Below are 11,591 nucleotides of genomic sequence, written 5' to 3' on the forward strand. Positions count from 1 at the left end.
ATCCCTTTGGTTTGTTCTCATCCTGCAAATACTCATGCTTTCAAAGGTCAGCATACGTGTCTAGGTCTCGGCCATGAGGTTCTGGTGCATCCCCCTCTCACCCACAGGACCAAAGCAAGGTCATTCTGAGGTCAAGACTGCAAGGAACAAAAGTGGAGAATTGGGACTGGGAGGAAGGGATATATAATATAGGACAGATGGGAAAAGCTGCCATGGCTCATGCCTGGTGTCTGTCTTGGATCTTCCCTAAAAGGAGTGGTTTTATTCTTAGCCACTGTGTAAAGAGGAAAGACTTGTTGCTTGTTTGGGGTTCCCTGTCAAAGTGGACCTCAGCTAAGCATTTCTGTTTGAGCTTGGCAGTCTCTCCATAACTGTGGACTGTCTGCCACCAGCTCTCTGCAAGCTTCTCCCTTTGATAGAAGGGATCGTATCCACCCCTTTTTGGTTTCCTTTGCTATTCTTTTGATTCCTTCCCTAGTAAATCAATTATCTCCCTTACTTTTTGCCTAACTTGGCAGAGGACTGAGAAACACTGTGATCAGTGCTAATGTAGCTGATCTCATTGACATCGCTGGTGGTAATAGCTAAGGGCAGAACTCAGTTGTGTTCTGCCTTTATAAACATAGGACGTACTTTAATCACCTAAAGACTAAATAGCCACAGCCAGCATTTTTGATCCCTTTCTCCTCCACAGCTTCAGCAATACAAGTTTCTTGAGGAGCAGGCTAGAGTTGGATAAAGCCAAAATTCATTGCAGCAGTGAATTCTGACTGGGTCCACAGTGTGAGTTGCTGGAGCCCCAGGTATTACTGCCAGGCCAATCAAATGCTGCATGCTGCCATCATGCATGGTGGCTGCAACTGCTCCCAGAGGGACTTGGGGCATATGGTATGAAGTCTAAGATCTTCCACAAGACATTTTGTGTCTGGCATCCTGGCAGAGGCTGGAGAAGGGTATTAGCAGCACAGATATGGACTGGACTCTGTGATTGAAGTAGCTGTGGACGGCACGTTCTCCAACATGGTGCAGCTGTCCATGGAAAACTTATGCACCATGCTTGGTCACAGATCTGCTCCTCTACACGCTCACTCTCTCTCCTTTTACTTTTGCTTGGTTGTTTTGTATTTTCCTTTATTATTTTTTTTGTTCATTTCTTTCTTTTTCTCTCCTGCTTTTGTCTCCTTCAAGTCTCCCAGCTCTGAGCTGCTCCATACACCAACTCCTCCGCCTTTGCCTTTTGCACGCCGCACCTTATCTCCAGAGGTGCAGGCGGTCACATCTGAGTGGATTGCTCTGACCGTAGGAGTGTCTCCTAGCACCACTCCTGCCATAACTCCTCCATTGCCTTCTCCGCCTGAAGCCTCTCTCTCTCACGCTGACTATCTCTCGCCTTCTGCTGCAGCCAGCCCTTCCCCCACGGTCAGCCTCCACCATTCTCATCTCTCTGGCTCCTCGACTCCCAGGTCCATTAAATCCCCCTTGCCCTCTTACTCATCCAGACCTCGGTCCTCCGCTCGCAGTTTCTATCAGGCCACTCCGCAAAGCGAAGAAAAGTTTGTTGGCTCCCTTTCTTCCAGCGTGAGCTACTCTAACTCCCCTCGCTGGGCAGTGGAGAACCCCGAAAGCATCCTCGCAGAGCAGCATCACATCACTGGCAGCCAAGCCTGGCTCCAAAAGACTAGAGAGGGCAGCAGCAACCCCGAGCAGGGTGCTTATGCTGTTTCCAAGATCTCTGTTGAGCGCTGCCTGAAACCATCCCAACTAGACATGCGTGTGAGCCCAGAAAAGAGACCTGTGAGTTCCTCTGAGGACAACCAGTTGTGTCAGGAGCTAATGGCTATTGTGCAGGGAGGTAAAACAGAGAAAAGAGGCATGAGGAAAGGTGATCTGGGAAAGTTTCAAAGCGGGGAAAAGAAGGTACTTCTCCTGCATGTGTGTGTGCTGCTCTGAATTGCTGATTTTAGCTGGTGTGTTGAGGTTTGTGCTGCTCTGCTGGCCAGGCAGAGCCTGTGGCTGCCACGTGTCATTTTGATGATCCTAAGACCTTCTTCCAGGGGTCGCCAGTGGCATTCACTGGATAGCAGATCAAAAAGTTGTAGAAAAGGGCTCAGGAGCAGTGTAGTGAAAATTATTTTAGAATAGATAATAACACAGGACTTGCTCAACTGGTCACGTCTAACGAGGTGATTGTCCCAGATAGTGGCTATTACCAGATGTATCAGATGAAAGTATCACGCAGGCCTCATGCCCATATACTTCACTGTGTAGAATACAGGCAATTCCGTGCTATTCAGAGATTTTCCAGTGTGCAATGGATCATCTTTGGTTATAAGATTTATTTGTTCCTCCTAAAGCCAAGGACTGAAAAGCCTTGTAAACACCAGCTTGGCTCCCAGAATCACACGAGCTGTCCCCTGTTGATCCTGGAGCCTATGGTTTAGTGAACCTTAGCCTGGGATGTGCATGACTAAGTCAGGGAGACTTGACTGTTATCTATGGATGGAGTGGAATTTATTACCTTTGCATTTCCAAAATGATGTGAAAGGGTCTAGCCACAAATGAGAATTAGACCTAGTGATGTTTTTCCCCAAGAGTTTTTAGTTATATGTAGCTGTATGTTACAATGAGAGGGAACACGTGGAACCCTGCAGTAACTTCTACAAGGTATCTTCTGCCCCAAGCCTTGGTATAGGAGATCTGCCTTACTTTGCAGCTTTCTGTTGACCTGGGGTCCGTTGCGGGCTACAGCCAGCCCAAATACATTACAGCACCCCCATGCTACCTTGTATAAGAGTGGAAGTTTGGGGAGCTCAAAATCATAGCCTTATAAATACTGTCTTGGATGCACTGCGATAGCCTCCATGATATACCCCATCTTAGCCAAGGTTAAATAATGAGGAACTAGGGTTTCTAAGATGACACATTTCACACTGGGAAATCTTATGACAAATTGTTTGATTTCTGCTTGAATCATAACTAGATGTATATTCAAAGCTGTATGAAGACTGTGCTGTTTACCATCTGGATATATTTTTAGTAGCATTTTACAGGCATAACCTGCATGTTTAAACAGAATGAGGTGGTCAGCTCAGACAAACCGACTGGAAACTGCACTTTTTCTTGCATGGCGTTACGTTTGCTGTGTGTGTATCAAATTTACTGGAGAGTAGATGCTCTTATCACTAGCAGTGATTGTGATAAGAGAATGTGTGCCAATCTGACCAACTTTTCTTTTTTTCAAAAGACTGCAGACTCAAAAGCATTCTCTTCATCTGCTCCTCTCTCTTCCTCTGCCCTCTCTTCCTCTACTGTCACAACACAACCACCTCCCAGACTTACACACAGAGTCAATAAGCCACAGGTAATCATCTTTGCTGATTACTCTTCCATTACTTAGAGTTGTTTCCATGCCATGCCATTGTTTTGTCATATGCTTGTTTAGCCATTTATTGATTCCACAGGTGAGATATTTCTCCTGTCATTGAATTCAGAATTTTTATATATTTTTTTAAATAATTTAAAATTACTTCCAGGCTGTGCAGAAGGGCAGGTATTGGCAAAATCTTCAGCTGGTGCAAATCCACATAGCTCAAGTCTGGGTTTCTGCCAGTTTGTACCAGCTGGGGATCTGATTTTCTGTTCCTCCAAAGGATTAACCCAGGGCTTATTTAGTTCTGACCTTGAGTTCCTGCAGCTTGATTGCATTATAAGGCAGTATCAGTGGCCTTGTTAGCAGGAATGGTATAGTGTGAGATACTCTGGTTCAGGTTTCATTTAACCACCTGAGATCAGGATTCAGGGTTTGAGCATCTCATAGGTGGGAGTAAGGCATATACAACTTGGTATCCACAATGTCAGGGATCTGTTCCAGCCTTCTCAGGTTGCATTCAGAGGGGCTCAGCTCTGTTGCTGAGAGCGACAAACGTCTTTAAGGAGGGATGCAGTAGGGTCTGTGCAGCATAACCAACTCAGCCTCAGCACTGTGTGGCTGGGATGTGCAGGGTCCGGAAATGAGCAGTGCTCCTAGCTGCTGGTGTCTGGTCAGTACTTCCAGGCAGGTTCCACAAGATGGCAATATTTGAAACAGAGAAGGCTCACAGTTGGCAAAAAATGGACTGAGTTTGTAGTGATGGGTATTGGGGAAGCAATCTTCGGCTTGATCGGTGAACCAGGCAGGCTGCTCAGGCAGGATGAGCATGGGAAGTAGTTGCTAATGGTACTTATTTTCTTGATCAGTTTATGAGAGCGAGATACAGCTTTAACCCTGAATTTTCCTGTTACCTTTACTCACCTTATTTCCCTCTGATCATGAGCTTGCACAACTTTTCACTGACCACCTCCTGCTTCCATTTCAGTTTCAATATCAGAGTCTAATAGGATACATATTCTGCTTTATGTTAAAAATCCATAGATGTCTTCTGTGTTGGCCTTTCTCCTGACCTCTGATCTACTTGGTGCTGCTGGTGCTTGCACTGGATGTATGCGACTCCAAGGAGCAAGAGCAAAGAGCCACCTTTAGGGAAAGATGTTTCTCCCGAGTGCTGACTAGCACACAGTTCTATTTTAGGTGTTGCACCTGATTGTAATAGGACCCTGTGGCCTTTCTTTGGAGGCAGAGTCAAGCCAAAATTTATGTTTTATATGCCTTGACAACCAGAGCATTGTCAGTGTCAAGTTAAAACTGAGTGTGACATTATCGACAGTCTTGACCTCCTTTCTAGCTCTGGGTCTACAGTTGTTTAGGGAGTAGGAGTGGTGTTTATATGAGCAAATGGCTTCTCATTATCTGCATGACCCATACAGAGGCTGATGGCTTCAGCAGAACTGCAGGTAATATCCTGGAGGCCTTTTCAAAAAATCTGTCATCTTTTAATTGCTTTTAATCAAATGAGACATGGAAAGTTTGCGGGTTTTTTCCATTATTGTCCATCCCTGGTGTCTGAGGTATTTTACCATTTTGAATTTTAGTTTTCTTTCTCATTATAGAGAACCTCCCCAGTTAAGAAATTTTGACCCAGGGTTTTTGCAGGTTTAAGACCTCTTTGGTGCAGTACTGGTGTAAGGACTGTGTTCTTGCCTGTTCCGTTAAGTAACAATATAAAGTGCAATGGCTCTTTTAGCTATTCTGAAGTTATTCCCTTTTGTTTAGTTTCACAGTCCAAACTAAAAAGAAAAAAAGAACGACCCCACAGCATGTGAAAGGTATTTCAAGTATAACTTACAGACAATTTGTTTCAATATTCTAGTAAAACATGATACTAAGCAGTGATGTAATCTATCAAATTAATTTATCTCAAGGGACCCTTGGGAATTTTCTAGTTCAATACGTGTTTTACTCTGAGGTCCTGTTAGCACAGTGTAACAGTCAGCAGCGGTGCTAGCAAGTGTGTGAGTAGTGCAGCAGCTTCAGCCGCAGGGTGAGACCGCAACTGTGGGCTGGGGAAGGCAGGAGTGGCTGGACGAGGGTCCCTGTATCGCCCAGCAGTGTGAGGGGTGTCAGTGGGGGGCTCTCTGCTCCTTTCCACTTCTGCAAAACCACTCAGGCAGAGCAGTGAGTAATTTCACCCAGTTGTGCTGGTAGAGAGGGAGTGAGTATGAGGAGGATATTCAGAGCCCATGTTCCCCAGCACAGACCAGCTACGCTATCATGGTCATTACTTTGCACCATCTCCAAGGTAAGCTGTTATCCCCCCACAGTGGTTTTCTGCTGCCCCACAGGTTCAGCACGATGGCGTTTCTGCCCAGTGTGTTTATTGTCCAAGCTGGAGCTGCACAGCCTGTGGCAGGTGTTGGTACCTGCTCCCACAGGAGATGCATTTTTTTCTGCTGTAGACACAGCCTTCAAGTTTCTGATCCAGGGGCCAAGGAGTCTTTCCATTGACTTTGACGGCCTTTAGGTCAGGTCACTCCGCACTGCAGCCTTTTCAATGTCCTTTGTGAGATCTCTTTGGCCAGCTTTCACCAGAAAGCTTCACCCCAGCTGGGGCTGGGTATGTGTGGAGGTTTTCCTTTTTTCTTTTGGCTAGGCTGGGGAGTCCTCCCTGCTCATGGTTCTTCATTCATGTGTGGGACCATCACTGCTGATGTGTGCCCTTCTCTGAGGGGATGCCAATTTGTCTGTCTGTCTTGTCTGTCTGTTAGTCTGTTCCGCTTAGCTTTCTCTTTGCTTATGTAGTCCTTTAACTCCCACCAGACAGGAATGGAAGATATGTAAACAAGAGCTGCAATGGATAGTCACACTGATGACACTTGAGTTTGCTAAGAGCAGGGAGAGCACTATTGAATAGCCCCAGCATCTTGTTTCCTAACAGTTAAAACCTTTTTCTGGTATTCTTACAAACCTGTGGTGCTCTTTAGATCCATCCTCAAACTCTTTATGAGGTGGAAACAGTGGCGAGCTGTGCTTCAGGACTGACTGTACTGTGTATTTGTAGAGTCTGTAGACATGGAGACATAGATACTTTAAGCACCTGCTTAAGTTTATTCACTTAGTCTTAACAAAGCATGTAGTGTGACTGAGAGGGTAGAAGTTAGGTTGTCCCCATGGGTTGTGAATACTTGTTCACTTTTAGGGCCCTCAGTTTACCTCCAGTAGCAGCAAGGCTGGCTCAGTGTTTTGGGGGAACCTCTGTGTTTTATACTTTGGAGCTGTGCCCCACACTTGCTGATTTCTCAGCCACCTCTGGCACATGGAACCACCACTGTAGGTAGTACCTGGGCTTTCCAAACCCATCTTTGAAGAGCATTTGGACCTATAACACCTTTTTTTTTTTTTTTTCTTTATTCTCTTCTCTCCCTGTAAGAATAATGTAGGGCATTTTTTTTTGCCTTTTTTTTAAAAGCCATCTAGGCTGTGCTATCAAGGTCACCTGTTTGAAGCAGTGGTGTGGTACATTTACAGCCTAAAATTATAGGATCTGATCTGGTCAGTTTTTCATCCTGTTTGGCTAATGTTGTGTAGTTGCTGACTTCAGGGTGTTTCATCACTTCAATGTATGGCTCTGCTGTAGCCCTAGGAGTTAGTGCAGAGACACCCACAGCTTTGGTAGGAGCTGCCTGGATCTCTGGAGCAGAGGCCAGAAGGGATCTGCTTGGTCGTGTGTCTTGTTGGGAACTGGGGGCTGCTGGGAGGGCAGGGGGACTGCTTGGCCTCTGCCCCTGCACAGCTGCCTCATGGAAGTCCCTGTGAGGATGCTGCCAGGAAAGGGAATGTGGTCAAGTTTCTGATGCTGGTAGGCTGCACCTGCTGGTATTACACATACACGTCTGCACTATGGAGCATTCAGAGGTAGTGTCAATTTTTTAGCTTTCAAATAACTAATTTAATTCATAGTTATTAATGCTTTTTGAAGGAAAAGCTGGTCAGGGAGGTCACAAGTAGTCAATGAGAGATGGACCATGCGGTCTTAGGAGCTCATGGAGCAATTTCAGCAGTCAATTTATTAGTATGGAGCAGAGAAGCACTTTCGTGAAGGAAAAAAAAAAAAAAAAATCATTCTTACAGCTGCCTCTCATCTCAGCCTGGCAATTGGTTTTCCCAGCTCCTTGACCACTTGAGTTAGCTCTGATCTCATCAGATTTGATACACTATATCCAGTTGGTCTGCACAATATTAATTTTTTTAATTAATTTATTAATTAAATTTCTAATTATTCCATTTGTCTTTCAGGGCTAATGATATACAGGCAGGAATGACTTCCAGAAATTCTGTCATGATTTCAAGCCCCACAGTAAATGCTTTGAATGTGAATTCCACTGCAATTAGCCTATGCAACTTATATTTAATTTTCTTTCTGTAGAAATGTACATGGTAACAGAGCATTGTTTCTTAGGGCAGTGATCCCAGATTCCAGCCCCAGACAGTACAGCTGACTACAAAGGGCTTGCTGTGGGGTTGGGTTGGCCCAGAGTGGGTCACAGTCCTCAAAAGAGACAGTTTGCTTTAATACAATGATAGGCACAGCTCCAGAGGTCCAAGATGTGGTTCAAAGAAGCTTTGAGAATGGGAATTAAACAGGGATGAGCTTATCACCCTGCACTTCTCCAAACTTTGAGCATGCTTGGGCTGAAGGTGTCACAAACCTCTTTATCCTCTGCTTCTGCTTTGTCTCGGGGTGCCGTGAGAAAGGAAGCCTTTTACTGAAGGGAATTGTTGAAGTGAATAAAGAGGAGGAGGGAAAGCATAAAAATAGAGGCCTTTGGAATTTGGGTTGAAAATTGTGTTGAATGATCACAGAGGATGACAATGCTCTGTATCTTATCCAATCCACTTTGCCAAGCAGTCCTGCAGGTAGTACAAATAACTGTACACTAGTTCAGACATCCCATTTGCTCACAGCATGCCCCTTGCTCTCAGTAGGTGTCTGATTATGCAAAAAGCGTGCAAAACCAGGCTCTGGATACCTGTGCAACTTTCTCAGTGACCTTTCCCTTCCCCATAAAACCTCCAGCCCCAAACACCCTGATTTTCCTTGCTGTGCCCTGGGACACACGAGTCCCTGTGAAGAGTTGTGACTGAGGAGAGAGGCAGGGCAGAGTCCAGAAACTTCACAGGTGGTGGTGTTTGATCCTGGGTTTTCCAGTCAGGGCCTCCTCTGACCTGAAGCTCTGCCATGTTGTGAGAATTAACAAAGCAGCTCAGATCCTCACTTGGTACAAACTAGAGTTATTTTGATGGGGCTACATAGCAGTGTGCCTTCCGAGGACCTGAGATGGTCTTTTTGTAAGAAGCAAACGAGTTACTGTTCTCTCCTGTGTCAGAGTCATTGAGGACTTTTCTAAAAACAGCAGCAGATTTCTCTCAGCGTGCTTTTGGCCTTTCAAGTTTGATGCTCTCAAGTATGTGCTTCTGTCCTTGGGTGTCCCCCCCCTCCCCCCCCCTCCCCGCAGGAATGCAGTATGACACTATATACCATTTCTGGTTGTAGCGGTGTCCATAATCCTCCACTCTGATTCCCTGCTCTGAGCTTCTGTTTCTCTGTCACCTTTCTCTTTGCAGCATTATTCTGTGTGCTGCAGTGCAGTTGCATTACTGTACCCTTAATGTCTCTTGTGTAAATGAAAGACCTTGTTGTCCAAGAAGCGTGGTGTTGGGGTGGGGAGGGGAAGAGTTGTTCATTTTCTTTTGTTGTCTGCACTCCATTTAAATTTTTTTAATTCTGATCAGTGTAACATCTGCTAAAATATCTTCCTTATTATTTGCTTGGTGATCACACAGCCTTCCCACCATTCATTGAGAGCTGGACCAGATCTCACAGAGTCTGAAAAGAGCTATGTGGTAAGGCCACTTTAAATCAGATGTGTAGTCCTAGACTGTCTTTACCCAGACAGTAACACCTCAGTAGAAATAAAATGCTACCACTATTTTTAGCTGCAAAGTAGGTACATATTTATTGATTTGCATATATTGTTTTGTTTGCAACAGAAAAAGGGAATTTAGCCATTAGAAAAACTGTCATAGCCAATGCAAAGCTGGGCTAATTGTGCTGCCAGTCCCTGGGTATAAGTTAAACAAAGCAAAATGCATGAATGGAGCGGCCCACCTTGCATTCTTGAACTGACTTCATAGCATTTGTAATGGTGCCACTGCATAACTAATTGCAACGTCTTATGCTGCTGCTGTTTTGAAAAATATATGTATATGTATTTGTTACAAATCTTCAAATTAAATGCCAAATTCTTCTGTATCTTGCCTGTTTTTCCATGCTTACACCTGGATCCCTTCTGCACTTCACTACCTGGATATTTACCTGGACCTACAACTCTTTTTTTTTTTTTTTTTTTTTTTTAAATGGACTTTTGTGCTGCATCTGGAATGTCCCATCTCTTCTTGTCTATATTTTCCCCTCCCTCCCCCCTGTTGACTGTCCTTTGGGTGTTCTTGGATGTCAATGCTGCCTACCACGCAGGAAGCTGTTTGCAATGAGATCATAAACATTGCAGAAAAGTCTGTTCATTACTGCAGTACTATTTCTCAGCCTCTTGACTCTCACCACAAGGTGACCTCTAATGACCATAAACCATCTCTCATCATTTCTCAGCAACCTCAAGCACAGCAGCAAGGAGCCAGCCCTGACAGAAGTCAAACACCACGAGACATGTAAGTCCTTTTGGCTCCTATCTCTTCCAGGGGCCTTGTCTCTGACTGATGTTGAAGATGGGGAGGTGCGAAAGCTTCAGCATTTCAGGAGTTAAATTAGAATTACGGGAAAATGTCAGCCACATATCATCGTGAGTAGTTTAAAACTGGGACCTTTGTGTCTGTATAGCACCTGAAACAATGATCTCATGATCCAGGACTGGGTCTCCTTTGGACCATTGATTCATGCTGGTTATGGGGACTATCTCAATGTCTTGAAACTGGAGACAAAGTAATATCCACTGGCTACACCTCACTCATATGGTGTGGGTCAATGTGTTCACCCCTGTTCTTAGCTTCTCACGGTAGTGAGCAGTCCCAACACCAGTGCTACTTGGTGCGTTGTTGGCCAGTTCCACAGGTGAATTGGTGGCTGAATGATCTGAGAAATGAAGGCTGAGATTTTCAAAGCTGTCTGGTGGGTTTAAACCTGGAGCTGCCATTAAGCTTGGTGGGGCCTTTCACTGTTGGTTTTGAGAACAGTAGCCTGCACTGCATGCTGGGGATTGAAGTTCCTTGGCAGTTGGCTTCTGAAAGGAGCCTTTGCTTTCCCCCACTCCTCCATGCAGAACGGAAAGTCTCACATCAGCTCTGTCTTCAGTCCCCACAGGCAGGGGATCCAAGCCTGCCCAAATTTGCCCAAAGATTGTTTCGACTCCATAAGGTTCCTTCCTGATAAATACAGAGTGCCCCTGGTGTAAGTGGTATCTCAGGGCAGGATTCAACCTTAGATTTTGTTTGCACTGTTGCTCCTCAGCTATGATTTTTCTAGCAACCTTAGTGCAGTGGAGTAGGCACTCTCTTTTTCCTTCTGCCTTTCCCAAATGGCAGAGTCCTTTACTCTCTGCCATTTGGTCATTCATGGCCCTGCCTATGTGCCTGGACAAGGGAACAGATGTCTCAGCCCAGCAATGAGTGTATCCAGGTTTTGGCTTGCATTCATTGGGGCGTCTGCACTCGTACACTCTCTAGGTGCTACACGTTAGGAAGACTCCAGTTGTTACAGTCTATGGAGACAACTACATGGCAAAAAGGAGACGTAAGCTCTCCGCATATCCCCCACACTGCAGGCATGACGCTTTTTACTGCCATGGCGTGACAACAGCCAATTTAATGCAGTTGGCTTCCACCTCTCAAATGGAAAACACAGGTCCAGACTGCATTGAACAAAATATAATAGGAATTAGAAAGGGGAAGGGACACATCTCCTTCTGAATGGATGTCAGGGAAATCCAATAGCTAATGTGCAGAATCTTTCCTGTTTTAGAGTTAGCTACCAAGCCCTCTACAGCTATACTCCTCAGAACGATGATGAGCTGGAACTGAGGGACGGTGACATTGTCGATGTCATGGAGAAATGTGACGACGGCTGGTTTGTGGGTGAGTGTGACACTTGCCTTTCCTTTTTTCTCTTCTTAATTTCCTTGTTCCACTCTTCATTCTGATCTTTCTT

At 45.1% G+C, this 11,591-nt stretch overlaps 1 protein-coding gene across 50 annotated transcripts in view; it reads left to right on the forward strand.

Annotated features, from left to right (window-relative positions):
• SORBS1 (sorbin and SH3 domain containing 1) overlaps nucleotides 1–11,591 on the forward strand; it is a 180,089-nt gene that overhangs the window by 165,753 nt on the left and 2,745 nt on the right. For 26 of the 50 annotated variants that reach the window (XM_075025836.1, XM_075025835.1, XM_075025841.1 and 23 more), the window contains 5 exons: nucleotides 1,189–1,917; nucleotides 3,245–3,361; nucleotides 9,218–9,277; nucleotides 9,909–10,099; nucleotides 11,406–11,518. In XM_075025836.1, the coding sequence (XP_074881937.1) occupies nucleotides 1,189–1,917; nucleotides 3,245–3,361; nucleotides 9,218–9,277; nucleotides 9,909–10,099; nucleotides 11,406–11,518 (1,210 nt within the window). Of the gene's footprint in view, nucleotides 1–1,188; nucleotides 1,918–3,244; nucleotides 3,362–4,411; nucleotides 5,203–9,217; nucleotides 9,278–9,908; nucleotides 10,100–11,405; nucleotides 11,519–11,591 lie in introns of those variants that run through there. The other 24 variants (XM_075025854.1, XM_075025855.1, XM_075025858.1 and 21 more) reach the window with 8 other exon arrangements.

Source organism: Buteo buteo, chromosome 4, assembly GCF_964188355.1.
Source record: "Buteo buteo chromosome 4, bButBut1.hap1.1, whole genome shotgun sequence".
NCBI classification, from domain to species: domain Eukaryota; kingdom Metazoa; phylum Chordata; class Aves; order Accipitriformes; family Accipitridae; genus Buteo; species Buteo buteo.